General features: G+C 40.1%; 2 protein-coding genes across 5 annotated transcripts in view; one reads left to right on the forward strand and one right to left on the reverse strand.

Annotated features, from left to right (window-relative positions):
* The window catches only part of RCSD1 (RCSD domain containing 1), a 368,022-nt gene that overhangs the window by 93,070 nt on the left and 257,356 nt on the right, over positions 1 to 17,596 (reverse strand). The window lies entirely within an intron of this gene.
* CD247 (CD247 molecule) overlaps positions 1 to 17,596 on the forward strand; it is a 79,966-nt gene that overhangs the window by 1,821 nt on the left and 60,549 nt on the right. Inside the window, exon 1 of one of the 4 annotated variants that reach the window (XM_032777416.2) lies at positions 10,439 to 10,965. The exons of 1 other annotated variant lie outside the window; for it this stretch is intronic. Coding sequence is in view for 2 of the 3 variants with exons in the window: in XM_075073027.1 (XP_074929128.1) it covers positions 17,216 to 17,309 (94 nt within the window). In the remaining variant the exon portion in view is untranslated. Of the gene's footprint in view, positions 1 to 10,438; positions 10,966 to 17,201; positions 17,310 to 17,596 lie in introns of those variants that run through there. 2 more of the 4 variants (XM_075073027.1, XM_075073024.1) reach the window with 2 other exon arrangements.

A 17,596-nucleotide genomic window follows, 5' to 3' on the forward strand; every position in this document is an offset into this window, starting at 1 on the left:
CATGTCCTTTGGGATGTTAATGTGTTTCTACATACATTGAGCTGTGCGTGCACATGCACAAATATGTGTACCAAAAGTAGGAAAAGCATTTCTTTCTGTCCTCTTAGAATATTTCCAAAATGCACAAAGGCCTAGGATGTCTGAAGAAAAGGTGATTGTACTTATAGGCATGTAAAGATTTAGAAACTACTTAAGATCAGCATTTGTTTCTCTGATTCTTCTTCCTTCATTCTTTTATAAAACATCAGTATCTAGCATGCTACAGGCTCTTGCTCTTATTTGTTCTTTTTTAGCAGAAAGGCCGTACTGAAAAAAAATAGAGCAATTTAATCAAATCTGCTAATTACTAAAGTATCAACTTTCTTATGGTCTCTCTGTTCACACACCTTCGGGGATAACCATGCTCACAGGAAGAGACTATTTAGCTATGACACACCCTGGACCAAATTTTGCCCTACGTACAATTCCCGTTAATTTAAACGAAGATGGTTGTGTATGTATCTGAGGGCAGAATTTTTGGCTGGATATTTGCAATATTATAAAGACCTTTTTACATTTTGGAATGAATGTAGAGTAAGAGGATGATAGTGAGATTCCATGGAATTATTCAAATAGTAGATAGATGCACTAACAAAGATGTGAGCTCTTCACTATTAATTTAGTCTAAACATATTGCCAGGCAGATGACTTTTGGGGGGTCATAATTAAGAACCCCGAATCCGGGACCTTCCATTATTTGGAGTAAATAGGAGCCTTCTTAAAACAAAGTATATTTTTATTTTTCACAGAACATGTTTGCTCTAAGCAAACCATCACTAAGTGGAATTGCAGATGGCACGTTACAATGCATTCATACTATGGTGCTCTGGTTTTCAGTCTACTTTGCAATAGGAGTCTGCTTATTTTTTAGTTAGTCCAGCAAAAGGTGCTGCCCCCAGGAATGGTAGCTAAAGAGCAACCATGCATTTTCCTTTTGCTCTCAACAGTGTTGAGCCAAATATATCAAGCAGCAGAAACATTTTTTTAAGAGTAATTCTAGCTATGGACCAAAGCTGCAAAATTCTGATGTAGCCATCAACCCCAGCCCATAAACTTGAGGATGTTCTGAGTTCAGGTTTGACCAATAAAGCAAGAGGAGCTGCTGGAGAAATTCAGATCCATGTTTGGATTTTGGAATGCTTCCCCTTTTCAGAGTTCAGCAGGAGTGGATCGGGAGGTCTGGTTCAGGCCCTCCTATAAATATTTCACTAGGAGTTTATAAAAGAAAATAAATATGTTCCGAGTCTCTGAGCAGAGTGATTTTGTTTACCACACTGTTCTCTGCTGCTTTGGGAAATTCTGTTAAAAGACATTTCTTCTGTCTGTACTGCAAGAACCACCCCAAAACAAAAACAAACAAACAAATCAGGAAAAACCAAAAGCCCTGCAATATGCTGCAGTGATGAACACAAACCACTGCAGTTTCCAATAGCAATATGGCAGTGTTTGGGGCAATACTGCCTTTGTTATCCGGTGAGGGTGATCAGCTTAATATGAGAGCCATATAAAGACATGTGCAACAGGATCCTAAAAGGGGGTTTCTCTCAAATTCTCCTCAAAATCTCCTGTTGAACTGAACCCAGCCCTGGATAATTTGGCTGTAGTGAAGCTAGAACATGTCCACTCTGGAGAGACATCACTCACACAGTTCAGTCAATCAGCATTTAGCTGCCCTGTGCAACTGCTTCTTCTACCCACAGGGTAGCATGCAACTCAGGAGCGATTTGCTAATCAGCATATGGGTAACAGGAAGAAATGGGCAGCGTTGTGTTTTAAGGGTTCTTTTGTTCGTTCATTCGTTCCTTCCTTAAAATACGTTATTTAGAAGATCTACACTTTAAAAAACAGAAAAAAAAATCTTGTTTACAAATACACCCTGGATACTTCAACCAAATATAAAGATAGAACATTTTTAGGTGCCACTCTCCATACTGTCTACATCGTCCTTGCTGTATTCTTGGCACTAACGCAATAATCTACCAGGGACTTAATAATTGTGCTTCTTTCTACTCACAGTGATTCATTAATAAATACTCAGAAATGGGACATTTGCGCATCAGACAAAATGTAGGCAAATATAGCCTCTCTTTATGACGGGCTGTTTATTACACTCCTACAGTGCTAAATTCAGTTTCTTTAGCGATCATTATATGTTATATAGTAAGCACTTTCTATTAAAACAATACCATGTTAAATTCTTAATGAGTGAAGTAACAGGTTCATGATTCACTCCATCTGACCCCTGTATGCAAGAAGGAGTGTATTTAAAATGGAAGGATCCATTTGAAAATATATTTATACATTTCCAGTACAAGTCTATCCTTGTTATACTATTGTACTATGTGGATAAATTGAAGAAACTGGGTAGTTTGCTAATAATGGATGCAAATTCATACAACATGTAATTTAGATACCCGTTCTTTGTGGAATCAATGCGTATTCATAAATTATGATTTTGAAATACAAAATATCAAACAAAAAAAAGTTTTAAATCTCAAAAAATAACACCTCCCCCCCCCCAAAAAAACCCTATTTAAATTCTAACTAACTCCATGTTTAAACCAGTAAGAATTTTAAAATCCTTACCACTATATAATTATAGCCAAATATTATAAAAAGACAACACCCCCGGCCACCATCTAGAACTTCAAAATGTGTCTGTGAAGAAACAGATGGGGTCCTGTTAAATAACATATATGGTACATTTGGTCATTTAGGATGGCATGGGCAGAAGACACAGAATTAAAAAAAAAAAACTGAGAAAGTATCAGGCCTGCTAAGAGGATCTGCTCTGTCTGTGTGTGTGTATGTTGAAAAGATTTCAGTGTCATATGTATATAACTTGGATCAAAACTTATATTAAAAAGTGTTGTTACTCCTTTTATTTTATTGCTAAGAAAATGTCTATACTTACTGAATCTTGGAGAAGTTGGGTTTTACAACCTTTCTTTGATGTGTAATAATGTGCTACCTGATATTTTGAGATTAGCTCTGACTGTAGATCTGTTGGTAACTAAATTAATTTCTCTTCCTTTAAAAAAGTATGTGCAATCTGTATCCTTTAGGAATGAGGTTTAGGATCAAGTTTTTCAAAGAAGGGGTGAAAACTATGCTATGTGAAATCCCACATTGCCATGCACAGGTGGCTAGTATTCACATATACAAACCAGATAACTGTGCATGCATATGAGTAGTTGAGTTTGCAGTTCCTCAATTTGCACATGCAAATACTTGTTTGCTGAAAACTGGGAAGAAAATGGGTGCGTGAGTGTTTAGCAGTGTGCAACTGGTGTGTTAGCACTTGTGTGTGTACAAGGGGAATATGGAAGTGTTTGTGGGTGCAACTTTTGCTCCCTCCTTTGACAATTTAGCCATTAAAAACAGAGAAGAAAGACCCTACCTAGCCGCACTCTTTCCCCAACCCTTAAACACACACACACCTGTCAGTGCGCGTACAAGTCTGTTCAAGGGCATGGAAGCTGAATTTTAATTTTAAATAATGTATGTTTCAAATATTTAAAAAAACAAAATTGCTAGAAACAAACTATTGCAATTTGAATGGCCTCTCTGCTTTTTGTTTATGGCCATTCTTTATAAGATTGGGTTAGTCTACTGAATTGGAAATGACCACAGGCAACTTGGAGAGAAAAAGAATCCTAAACCAAAGGAAGAAAGACAAAATTAAAAAGATGGGACACGGCCACTTTCTGCGCCACTGTTATTATGCTGCAACATGGCCGAAAGCAAGTTTCTGAGCCAGTTCAGATATTATTGTGTACAACATGCCGCCTATGTGTTATTTTGACATAATTACAGTGAAATAATAATTGCACATCTCCACCTGTCTCCTGATGCTTTCTGAAGAAAATAGTACTGACTGATTTGTGAAGTTTCTAAGTGAAGGAGAAGCCACCCAAATAACGATATGCTCTTTGGATGCACAAATACTATAGTATAAGAACTTAGAATTGAATAGAAGTGGTGGAGGAAGGGACTGTAATATTATCAAGCAAGTGATATAATACAAGGCACAGCAGAACAGAATGGGAGTACGTAGGGGGTAGCAGTGTTGCCAACTCTCATATTTTCTTCTCAAGTCTTGCAATATTTGGTGGTTTTCTGGAATCATGGGATTAGGTGCAAATCTCAGCTTCCATTAAAAATAAAAGTTTTGAGCCCTCATGATTGCAATTCAAAGCTAGACAATGTGAACTAGAAAGGCTCAAAAAACAGAAAGCAAATTTCCTCCCTGAATTTATTATTTTTTAAAAATCTCATAATTTTTTGGGGACCTGACCATGATTTTTGAACACTACAGGCTGGCAATATTGAAAATTCATTCTTTGACTGGAAAGCTATTGAACTTTTAGAGTCAAGGAATAGATAGTTAGAGGGAGAGGGAATGCCGATAGCTTCTTCCAGTACAAATAAATCTCTGGAGCCTGTACATTAAGACGCACAGTTCTTAAATGAGAGCTGGAAAATGGCTACTCTCAGTAACCTGCTCTGAGTTTTAGAAAGCCTACTCTGAGAGATTGACAAAGGATTTAGTACCAGGACAGTGTCTTACGCCAACACTGCCATGGCAAAATCTGTTGCCAGTGTCTTCATTCTGTGTTTGCCCCCGAAACCGTGAGCAGTGAAAACAAGCAGACAAAACCAAATTTATTTAAAAAAACCCAAACCTGACACTATGCTGTTCTACAAGGACTGGTCCCAAACACTACACTAACGGTATTTTAAGCCGTAGCGTTTTGGTAACTTCAGGGTAGAATATTGATATTTTTTTTAAAGTGATTATACAACAAAACTGGGTGAATACTGCACACTTTTAAAAATGGATAGTCATTCAGATTTTGTAAGGAATTTGCTCTAGCCGTAAACGTGCCCCTTTTGTGTTCACTTCTGATCAACATTAGAGTGACAGAGTTTTTTGTATAAATGCAGCAACCAAACTTTAAATCCACTTAGACAAACATTCCACACAATCCCGCCAATGCTTGCCCACCATTTAATTGGGATGATAAATCCCAATTAAATGACACAGCTCAGCTATTGTGTACTGAAGACTGGCAGTAAGATATTTGTGATCAATCAATCAATCCATACAGTTAAAATAATGTTCTTTAAAAAAGATTTGGGGAAACTCTGGTCTGCTACAAACATTCCACAGCAGAAAGCTACATTAATGAAGTATATGGTTCACTAAATTAGAGACACATTTTTTCAGCATAGATTGGACCTTATTTTTAAAACCTCAGCCATATAATATTTCTTTTCCCCTTCTCCCATCCTTTGGGACAAATTTCTTAATGAGATGGATAACATTTCTGATCTGCATTCTGATTCACATGGGTGGATCCCTATGCCTGTGTGCAGACCTGTTGAAATTGACCTATGTGGTAGGTTGGGAGCCTAAAGTCATGGTATTTGTACTGTACATACACACATTTTGGAGAGAGGCATTTTTGCAGATAATCCTCAGAGGACTTTGCTATTGATTTTACCTGGAAGGTGCTCCGATAATATGGTGATAGGCAGCAACTGAAAACTACAAAATAGGTAGAGTTGGAGAGAGAGAAATTACTGTCATAGCAAAGATTTCCATTTTGGATTTTATATTTGTTTTGATTAGTATTACCAACCATCAATCTAAAAATGTAGCTTTTGTGCATCAATAAATGTATGCCATCATATCTAAGTCCACCTCTTTTCAGGGTTTTAAAATTCAGCTGTAAATAATTGTTATACTGCAGGTTGCCGCTCACATGATTTCAACCCATCAATCCAAGGTATTTAGTCCTTTAAAAGATGTCATACAAACCATACAGCTATTTTTGAGTTATAATGGTCAAAACAAAATTAGGTTCTCTGACTAGAGGGCTTTAGTCACCAATGTTATCAGGCTGGTATCATTCACTAACACATATTTCACTGAAAATGCTTAAACTGATAATACTGCACAGCATAAAAGTGGAATTTTTATTTTTATTGATCTTTCAAAATCACCCATTTTGCATTCATTTTTATCACTGATCTTTTCCATGCATTGTACAGTAATTAAATACAAATCATATTTCCATACTAACTCAGGCTATTTTTTGTAAATATGAAATATGTGGCCTGAAACAAATCACTAAGAGCCCTGATCCTGCAATCAGATCCGTGTGGACAGACCCTTGCATCCATGTGGAATCCCAAAGGAGCTCTGTGCAAACACAAGGATTTGCCCTTGCACGTCTCATTGCAGGATTGGGCCTTATACTCTCTTTGTGAGCCTCAGTTTGCCCATGTGTAAGATGTAGATAATACTGCTGACTTTATAAGGGAATTGTAAGGCTTGATTAATTAAAAAAAAGTGTGTGTGTGTACACATATATATAAAACATTTATTTAAGAGCTTCAGATGAAAGGTGCTATACAAGTGTAAAGTGTGTGTATGAATAATTTTTTTGTCTTTGATCTTTTTTTGGTGGCATCATTTCTTATTTAAATAGTTCCCAGGAGGTGTATAAATGGCTGCTAGTCTTTCAATCCACCTTTCTTCTGCATTTGATTTAATTTGTATCTAACTATTCAAATCTGTGAGTGTTTGTCCCCTGATATGGACCAAAATCATCTGTACATCCAGCTGTACATCCACTGACTTCATGAGGTGCACCTCAGGGACAAATTTGTCCCTATACTCTATTTCTTTCAGCTTTCACCCCAGGTTCTAGGTCACATTCTCTCACCACTAGTAATGGACCTTTTCTGATCATTATGATTCCTGAACTCTGGACGTCCTTCTGAAATTTTTTTAAACCTGTGTCCTGAGATTTGTGCATATTTTACTGGGGCTACTCACATGAATAAAGTTAAGCAGGAGCATAAATCCTTGCAGGAGCTGGGCACTGAAAGGTAGATGAAGCATTTTCATCACCTCTGCTCTGATTTCCTTTCCCTGTACAGGAAGGAGTGCACAACACCCATATCAGTCATGATTTGGCTCATTTCTCTCAATTTTTTAAGCATGGATTTTTTAAATTTGATTTTTAAACGAACATACAGAGCTCAGCAGATAGGTGTTATTGTGAAAGTGACCCCTCAAAGTCCAGTGAAAACTGATAGTCTGGTAAAGTTTGATCATTCACTGAAAGTTGAACAAAAAGTTTTCACAAGCCAATTTGAGTGTAACCACTTTTAAAAATAAACATAGACCTATGAGTATTACTAACCCTGCTTCAAATAAATGTCTGTTCTTGTGCTTCTCAGGGGGACAGAAAAAAAGGTCGGAACTAAAAAAAAACAACCCTCCACAGCTAATATAAGACCCGGCAAGAACAGATAACATTCAGAGACTTCTTAGAGTAGAGCCTGATCCCCTGTAGTCCTTAAAAGTTAGTGGGAAATCACTGAGAGTTTTGCCTGTATATGAGCACAGCCGGATTGCATCAAACACGGTGGGGGAAACACCCACCCATAATCCAGTGTAGGGTAGCTTGACTTAGAGTGGGTAAGTGATGGTAGACGGTCATGGTCAGCCACATATCTTGGGCAGTTACCATTCTAGTATAATTATAACCCAGCACCAATTGTAGGCAGTGTGTACCTTAGCCAGATAAGGATTTGCTGCTCCAGAATGGAAATTCTCCCATTTCTCCCCGAGTAAGTCATGTACAGCTTTCCTGGAAACACTGCTACCCCATTTAGCCCCTCTGTTTGAGGGATTGTGAGACGGCTTGGAAAAATTAATTTGTTTAAGACAACTGTTTCCCCAAGCAATTAGTAGCAGTGTCGCAGGGTATGACTGGAAGTTTTGATGAGGAATGCTTATAGCTTTGAAACTATTGCCAACCCCAACCATTCCAAAATCATGAGTCAGGCCCCAGAAATTCATGAAATTGGCTTTAAATGTATGAAGTTTTAGAAATAAATAAATATAAGGTTCTTTATTTGCCTTCTGGTTTTGAGTCTGTAGGGTTCATTTAGGTCACATCTTCAAGCTTTTTTTTTTTTTTGTAATCATGAGAGCTAGGAACTTACATAACTTTTTAATGAAAGCTGAGATTCTCACATAACCACTTGTCTCCAGGAGTTGTGGCTTTAATAAACCATCAAATATCATGGGACTCACAATAAAATCAAGAGAGTTGGCTACATTGCTTTGATCACCTGCTTTAGCATTTGAGGTGGCCAGAGCTTATGTGAAGTGGACAGAACTGGAATTCTCTGTTGCCAACCTGTTCATACAGCTAAATTAATCTCTTAGTTTGAATAATCTCAGCTGTTATTTTACTAACCTGCATTCAGACCCAACATTGCTAAAATGTATTTGTTGTTGCTGTGGTTCGGTATGTCTGCATTGGCTGAAGAACAGTAACAGATTTTCAGGCTTCACATGATTCTACTTTTATAATTCTCTTAAAACAAGTGTCAGATGTAAACCTATCTTCCTGTAACATCTTTTCCAAGACGTTTTTATCTGATTTTATCTCTCTCAGCTGCGAAGAAGTAGCTGGCAGGTTTGCCCCCTTTCTCTCGTGTTGTTCTTTTTAGGTATTGAAGCCACAGGCCTGTTTGCTCAAAGTGATCACTTAGTAGTTTACATATTAGGTTTTAAATACCTATATTTGTTAGATCAGGAACTACAGGTTCAAACCCCAGCAGGATTAGTTTAGTTCCTTCCAAAGTAGATTAATTGAGGACCATTGTAACGCCAACAGACCCCAGATGTTGGGAGATGGGATCGAACCCTGGACTTCTAGAAATTAGTGCATGAGCCTCTACCACATGCGCTAAAAGCCAACTGGCTGTTAGCTAATGCTGTAGAGCAGACTCATTTTACCTCTCTCTACGTGGTCTTGCTGCCACTAGATGGGCCAGAACACCACACCCAGAATTTGTGTGGGTTACATACTTCAACTAGCTGAGGAAGCATGTCCCAAGCTTTGGAGTCTTCCAGGTGAAATCCCAGACAAGCCCCCACTTGTAACACCAACAGACCCCGGTTGTCAGCAGGCAGGATTGAACCTGGAACCTCAGTGCATAAGCCTCTACTGCATGAGCGAAAAGCCAATTGGCTGTTAGCTAAGGCCGTAAAGCAGACTTATTTTCTCTTTCTGTTTAAGTGGTCTCAGTGCCACAAGATGGGACAGAAAACCACAGCCAGAAGGTGTGTGAGTGAAACCATGCATTTTGGTTTTGTTCTTTCAGACAAGAGGTATGACACCACAGTCTTGCCAGTTCTGTATATCCTTTGGGTAAGGATAGTTCCCCCCCCCCCCAGTGCCTTTGCCCCAAAATTTCCCTTTCCACTGATATCTGCCCTGCACTTCAGAATTGACTGCATTTCATCAAGCCAGGCCCTTGCATGTGGGAGGTTCTGGAATGGGCCACAGGATAGCTGCTGTTCTCTCCCACTTGCGGTACAACAGAAATATGAATATTGCTGCCATGTGGTTAGCTGTTACTGAACCCTAATCTTTCCACTCCTGAAGCCATACTTGCTCATCACTTGATCACCTAGGCCCAGTTTTCCAAACTACTGTGAGATGCAGAGGCACTGGAGAAGGATTAGGGGAAAGTGATAGAGTCCAAGCCAGCTCTAGTCCCCAAGGGATACAGATGACAGGGAGGGACAGAGGGAGGTTGCACACACTCTGAAATTAGAACACTGCCTGAGAAGCGTGTTGCAGCAGCAACAGAACTGGGTGCCCACCTCTCTAATCTGGCAGTTTTGGGCAGCTGCAAGTCTCCTGATAAGAGTAGTGGGCTTTATTGGAGAAAACGCCCTGGGAGTCAAAAGCTTGGGATTCAGTTCCTGGCTTTGCCATAGACTCTGTGCAACCAAGTCACTTAATCTATCTGTGCCTCAGTTCCCCCTGTGTAAAATGGGGATAATGCTGCCTCTCTCTCATACCTATCTGCCTATTTAGGCTGTAAGCTTTTTGCAGCTGTCTCTCACACTTTGTACAGTGCCCAGCAAGAGGGGGCCCTAATCTCAGTTGCAGTTTCAAGGCAGTAGTGTAATACAAGTAGCAATTGGGCCTGCTGCCTTTTCCCATTTTAAATGCAACACAAGAAATTCCTCCAGGCTCATCAGCAGGCAGGATTAGGGGAAGAGCCACAGATCAGGTCCCCAGAAAGGGAGTTTCCTCCAAGCTACCATGCCCATATGTAAAGTGCCTAACCCTTATTTAGGGCTTTCCAGCCATACAAAGGAAAAGAAATATCATTTCATCTTCCCATATTGGAAGTGGGGGGGGGGAGGGAGGGGAGAGGCAAATACTTACACAAAGTCACCAGAAGAACTAGGAATAAAACCCACATCTTCTAATTCCCAGGCCTATGCCTCGTGATCAAACTACATTGCCTCCTATATATAGATAGTTCCAAATTCTAATACTTGTGCTACTGCTTGTGTTGGTGATGCAAGCTAGGAGACATCCTCTGTGAATAGCAGAGGTTCTACTTCCATCAGGGCTATGAAAGCAGAGTCCTATTAAACTGTCTGTCTTCTCCCCACCCCTTCTCTGTGTGGTGGATAAGGCAAGCAGTTTTAGTGAGTGTGAGTGGATATGAGGTGCAGGCGTGTCACCGGATAAGCATGGGCAGCTGTGTGGCATGTCAGTAAACAGGAATTAAGAGGTTAAAGGGGCACAATGCAAGAGTGTGTGTGGGAAAAAGAAAAGTAGGTTTAGAGTATTGTAGAAAGAGGGAATGATCACAATGATATGGAAAAGCAGAAGGAAGAGAAAAGATGAAAAAACAGGGGAAAGATGAAGAAATAGAACTTGTAGGAAGAAAACAATAATTTTATTGTAGCTGAAAAGCTAGTCTGAGGGGGAAATGATTCCAGCATCTATCATAAAAGGAAAGGAAAAGAACTTGGGGAGGAGGAGGAAGAAAGAGAGCAAGAAGAACAAATCCAAGAAAGGAAACCTAGTAAGTTAAAGTGGTTTGTTCTTTTGTTATATATAGTGAACTAGGTGCTCTAATATTACAATGAAATGTACAAATTAGTATTATTTACTTACATTTCCCTTGGAGAATTAAAAGTGTATAGGGGCTCCAATGAATTGCTTTCTTGGGGAAAGCCCAAATCTTTTCTCCACTTACCCTCCCAAAAAATAAAATAGTGCTGCCCTAAAAATATTCCCTGAGCTGCTTGTAACAATGGCTGGGATGGACTGCCTGTATCTTCTAGTCTGACCCTAGTGGTGGAAGAAGTGATTTTCTCCCCTCCCCCTGCCCATGTAGATTACTTGTAAACTCCTTTGGGATTAAAAGTATTATCTAAAAGTAAGAAACTGTTTGCTATGCTATTCCTCATTATAATTTGCATATCACTAACAACTTGATTTATAAATTGCCATATATAAATTGCTATAGCTAGATATGAAGACTGGGTCTCTGCTTTTATGAGTTTGTAGCCTAAATAGCTCTAAATATCCTTTTGATTGTTTAAATGTTGGAGATGCTTACCATTGAGTGATGACTGTGACACCAGTGAAAGAGTTCATTTGAAAATGATGGTAAGCAGGTAGAAACAGTATTCTCCTCTCATAACAGGGTGTGATCAGTCAATGGAAGCATGTTGTGCAGTTGTAATGCTTTAACTTAATTTCCTTCTGGAGATCTTGGATGGGTGAAGTTCCCCTGGATCTAGAATTCTCCCTTTCTAGCCTGCTCCTGCAGTTTCATCTACATTCAAATTATTTAATGTCCTTTTCCTAAGGAAACTCAGTTCTGTGTTTTCTAATATGCTGCCATATTCTTAATTATTCTGCCTCCACTGAAATGCTGACTATTCTTTAAAGGTTCTTGTAATGCTTTCAGTTCTGTCTAGCTAGAAAATTAATCTTGAAATATTGGAAATGATTGCATATGAATGGAGAGGTTTCAATTTTGAATATTCCTCTTTGTGAATGCTTCTCAAGTTTAAATATTGGGGTCTACTGTCATCTCATAAAGCTGGTATCATCTGAGCCAGGAGCAGAAAATCTTTACGATTGTTGTTGTCTCCATGGCTGCACAAAGCAACTTTGGCTTAATTGCAAGCAGTGTGGCTCAATGGCTAAAGCAGGGGACTGGGAATTGGCACACTTGGGTTCTGTTCCTCATTCTGTCATTGACTTGTTGTGATCTTGAGTAAATCATGGGATTGTGTTTGTAGTTTCTGCCAGGATAGTGTCCAGGCTAGGCTCCCTTTAAGATCAAGGCCACAGTATGTTAGGTCCTCTACAAAAATAAAGGAAGACACAGTATTTGCCTGAAGAATTTACATTGTATTAGTAATTTATTCACCTGTAAGTAGGTATAAATATTTGCTTCACAAGGGTAGCTAGAGGATTGATTGATTAATTCTGTAAAGTATTTTTGAGACCATTGATGAAATGTGCTGTTTCTACTGTCCCACTTACATAAGTGTGCAAGTTGCTGCCATAGTCTTACTGCTTATAAAGTAACCTTCTCTGCACTGGGGAAATGAACACTCCGCCTCCCCCCGGCAAAGAAAAAACTCCACCACACCAGGTTAAACTGAACTGTTGGGATATGTGTAAAAATAATTAGTATAGAGACAGGCATAATTTACCTACTGTGCAGTGAGGCTATGAGGGTTAATTAATATTTGTAGAGCACTTTGAGCCCATCGAAGCAAGGTGCTATAGAAGTACAAAATATGTATTATTTATGCGGAACTCTCTGTTTATCCAGGGAACACTTTACCTCATGGAATGCAGCAAGCATGGACTGCCACGTTGTAAATGTTTCTACAGGACCTAGCCCACTGGGGCCCAGCCTGGTTGGCCTCTAAGTGCTGGGGCAATAGAAATGGTGATAATATTAATGGTCTTGTGCAGCTAGTCTTGCTGCCCTCTGCTCCTGCAAAATCACCCACACAGTGGTGTGATGATTATAATGGTTGTATTTCTTATTTGGGCTAGTTAGAGCATATGGATTATTTGAATTGTTGAACCTTTTTATAGATGTTGCTATGTCAGTAGATGGAGAAATTCATCTCTCTCCTTTATCATCCAGTTCTCTCTTTCTCCCCCTCGCCCCCCCATGGCAGCATGTTCCCTTTCACCCAGAAAAATAGCTTCTGACTGCTGGGGGCCTGCCCCATGCATTAACTATTTACTAGGCATGATGATGCCAACGTCAGCTGGGAATTGACTGCAACTCATTTGCTACATGTGTAGCCTCGGCTGCCTGAGGCACAGAGCAGCTCAGACTTGAACTCTGGATTCCTTGGCTTCTCAGAAACAAGGCATCCTTAGGGGAGCTACACGGCTGCCATGCTTTTGTTCAGAATGTTTATGACTTGTACAGGGTAATATCTGTATTGTGATTTAGCCAAGTTCCATACACTGGGTCTTTCACACTGAGGGGATAACGGAAAGTGCTCAAAGAGGTGTCCGGTGTTGACCGAAAGCTACTTGGGATTTTCTTCCAAGGATTTTTTTCTGCCTGCTGGCCTTGAGGGCTAAATCTGAGAAGGAGAAGAAAACTGAAATATTCTGGAAGCGAATCCCCCAGGCAAGTAATAATTTGAATGGAATTTGCATACAACTAATCAAAATGCTAGCCCTCCAACAGCTGTATATTTTGAGATACCTACTCAGTTTGCACATATGTAAGGAAACATGTATATCTGGGAGGTATCGAACATTCAAGAATGCACATGCAAAGGTACACGTGATATAAAACTACATACATACACATGTACTTGCACACATGTAAACACATGCAGATCTAGGGGCATATATGCAAACATGCACCAATAGCTACTGCATGTGTGTGTAAGCACATCTACTGATGTAGATCTATGTAAATGTTTTATTAAACTCATGCCTGCAAATATGCAGGTGAACACAGAAGTGCATTGAGTATGTCTGTGCAGCAGCAAGGAGCATGGTAAAAATAACAGTGTGGCTGCTGCAGCAGGGTTGGCGGCTTGGGCTAGCTGGCCTAGCACAAACCTGCCCAACTTCCTGCATATATGCTTGGGCAGTTAACCTGAGCTGACACCCTTACCACCATGGCTATACTGCTATTTTAGCAGGCTAGCTTGAGCAGAGCTAGTATGTCTGTCCGTGAATGTTGGGAATCGCCCCTCCAGCTGCTGTGTAGACAGAAACTTAGAAGCAAATCCTCTTCCGTCCCCCACGGTCAATTTTTCATATTTTTTCCCCCCTAGGAACATAAGTGCTTCTTAGCAGGTGTTGTATAATACCATACATGTACATGCTTAGTGAAGTAGTGTAATATCTGCTGGCACCTTGCCATCACATCTCTCACATCTGCCCTAATGCGAGAAAACATTGGCAGGGGGAGAGCAATTACCTCCCAGCTGGTGCCCAGAGAAGCGGAGCACCAGTTCACTGTTAGTTCTGTTCACCTTGCTCAGAGGCTACCGCTACTGCTGCTTCTTTCTCTATTCCTCCTCTGCCTCCCTTCCCTTGCACGTCTTGTCTCAGTTGGGTCCCCTCAGACACTGCTGCTGTATATTAGCCCTCCCACTAATGGGGATGTGAGGTGATGTAAACATCACCACCAATCCTCTGCATGGAAGAGGCATGTAGCAGCAGAATCCTCTGCCCATCTTCTGCAAGCCTAAGAAATGATATAATGATTTTTGTATTAATCAAAAGGAGACTATTTGAAAGTCAAGAAATCCAGGGGTGCAAATCAGCAAACAACCTAAATCTTTCCCTAACCACCCTACACTTACATCCCTGAATTATCCTGACATCCATGCAGTCTACCTTTTCTGTATTTTCAATGTCACCTGCTCCCTTTTGTTTCACCCCACCCTTTACAGACTGATGTGGCCACCATCCACCCACTACACACGCCGCCTCCAATTCTTGCTCCCTTTTGAACCAGCTACAGCTTCTCACCTCTTATTCTCTGTACACACATCAAAGACCTGTCCATTCCCAACCCACCTTCTCACTATAATAAAGAAAACAACACCACTTACGCTCTCCAACAGTCTGCTAACATCTCTTCTATCCACCCACCTACGTATAGAAACGTCCCTATACTTTTCAAAGACCCAGCTACCCACATAAAGATATTTACTTTAACCTTGTCAACTTTACAAATAGTAGCCACAGACCCCCAAATGTTAGGCTAACTACCATTTTACTTTATCTGGTCCACATATGGAACAGAGTTGACTTGTGCATATACCTTTATTGTTAAGAATTTTAAAGATTTGGAAAGTTGTTGAAATACTTAATGTGTATCTTCGGTATACGAATGATTTGCTGGTCTGGTCTATGCTACAATATTGTACTGTAACCAAATCCTCTTGGTAACCATCACGTTAGCTGAATGAGGGTTCAACACTGTTTCCTGGTCAGGCTTTGGAGCGGAGCCTGGAGCTGAAGCACGGAGCAGCTCTGGAGCAGTGGAGCTGCAGGTTTTTGCCTGGAGCTGGAGCAGAGCACGGAGCACAGTTCCAAAGCCCTGGAAACCAGGACAAACAGGCTACTGAACTGCGTTCACCTAGACAGCTAACGTGATTGCTGAAAAAACATGTTCAGATGCAGTTTAATTTTGTAATGTAGACCAGGTCACAATGTTACAGGCATGGAACAGAATTATGTTTGTCTGTGGAACCTTAACTCCAAATTTCTTGACATTCACAACCACAAGTTTGTCAAACTTCAGAAGTCTAAGCAATGTTGAAAGTCTATTTCTTATTTAAGGGATGTGTATTTTAGCCTTGACTTGTGATAAAGGTTTATTTTGGAATTACAGCCTCTCTGTGCAGTCAACGTTAGCATTATTGTCCCTGTTCTGCATGTAGGTAAATGGACACACAGAGTTCAAACAGCTTGCTTCACATCTTGCAGTGGCAGAGCTGCAAATAAAACTGCGTGACAGTAAAAGGAATATAATATGGTATTTGCCTACCCCACAGGGTGTCATGAGACTTAATATATTTGTTGCTAGAATGTATTTCATTAGATTATACAGAGCATTTTGTAGGGGAAGTACATGAAAGTGAGAATAGGTAGGTGATAGCTTTGGTGAAAAGAAGATGCTCCTGGTTTTTCTTGCGACGCTTGGCTTCTGTTCTGTCCTCTTGTTCCCTCAATAGATGCTTTTATTGTCTTTTAATTGGCTTTGTGCATCCCAGTACCTAAAACCTGGCACTATACTTGGCAGCAATTTTGTTTTTATGGAGAAAGAGCTTGCTGAAATATTTAAAAAAAAAAAAAAAAAAAAAAAAAGGGAAAAATAGCCAATTAGTCAGAGCCTCTGGTTCATCCTGAGAGCACAAAGCTTTGTAGCTGGAAATTTGAGGCAGAGAGACAGAAGAACCTGAGACACACACACACACACACACATGCACACGCATGCCTATTAACATGGAGAGCAGAGCTGTGTTAGCTACAACCAAATTTAAACACAAGTCTTGCTAGCAGCCCTCTCACATGTTTTCCCCAAATGGTGGAGGTGGGGATTTTTTGTCTGGTCTAAATGGGCTCTCAATGTTATAACTATGTGCTCTGTGATGCACTGGCCCTATATTCTGCAGCATAGCAAAGCTGAAGTCTGCAGTAGAGTGATATTGTCTGTGGCAGCTACAATTAAATTCAAAGCAGCGTTTGTTTTATTAAAATAGAAAGGAATGATATAAGTGCACTGCTCTGTATTTATTATGTCAATAAAAAATCTCCATTTTGGAATGTCTCTACCCAAAATTTTCCAATTTTAGCATGCTGCAGAATCTTGTACTGACAATCTATGAAGAACTGCACTGTAGAAAATGATGTGGAGTGGGAGTGGAAGATGAGAGGTTTTAATAACAGGATAGGGTGCACCCAGGCAAGGGAGAGAAACAGATGAGGCATTTGAAGATTTTTAGATGCATCATCTCTGCAGTGCTTTTTCCCTGTCCCCTTTGCAGGCAGACATGAAAGCGACTTCAAAGTTTAGGCAGAGGAGTGGGAGAAAGGGACTCAAACTCCTAGTAACCCACTCCACATACTGACAGAAGCCAGTAGCCCTAATGTATCTCCCCAATGCCCTCCTCTGCAATATCTGCTCTCGAATGTAACCATGATGGATAAGTATGTTAGCTGAATGACTAACAAAATGATTAGCATTGAAAGAGTTAACAATGTTAACATCGAAATTGCTATTAGGTTTCAATGTTAATATCTCCATTGGGATGAATGGGAGTAGTTCATGCCTCAAGGCTATGGTTTCAGGCTGGCTGCTTGTTCAGGAAGACGGAATGCTGTATCAATTTACACTCTGTTCAGGTAAGAAGATTTTTCTTAAACTAAAGGGCAAGAAACATAACTGGGGGGAGTGGTTCTTACAGCTGGAGAATTCTGTGACCACACAGTTGTACATAGATGGGAATGCTGGCTGTAACCATGCTGTTGACTGTGTAAAGGTGTTAATAAGGGTTGGCTCTCTGGAGAGGATGAACTCTTGCTCATGCTAGGCGAAGAAACCACCATAGAACCTTTATAGCTACAAATACTGTAGCCAGTAAATCCTGCAACGATGTACACTTCTTCTTGGGAAAATCTTCCACTGGTGC

Source organism: Chelonoidis abingdonii, chromosome 1 (assembly GCF_003597395.2).
Source record: "Chelonoidis abingdonii isolate Lonesome George chromosome 1, CheloAbing_2.0, whole genome shotgun sequence".
In the NCBI taxonomy this organism is placed as follows: Eukaryota; Metazoa; Chordata; order Testudines; family Testudinidae; genus Chelonoidis; species Chelonoidis abingdonii.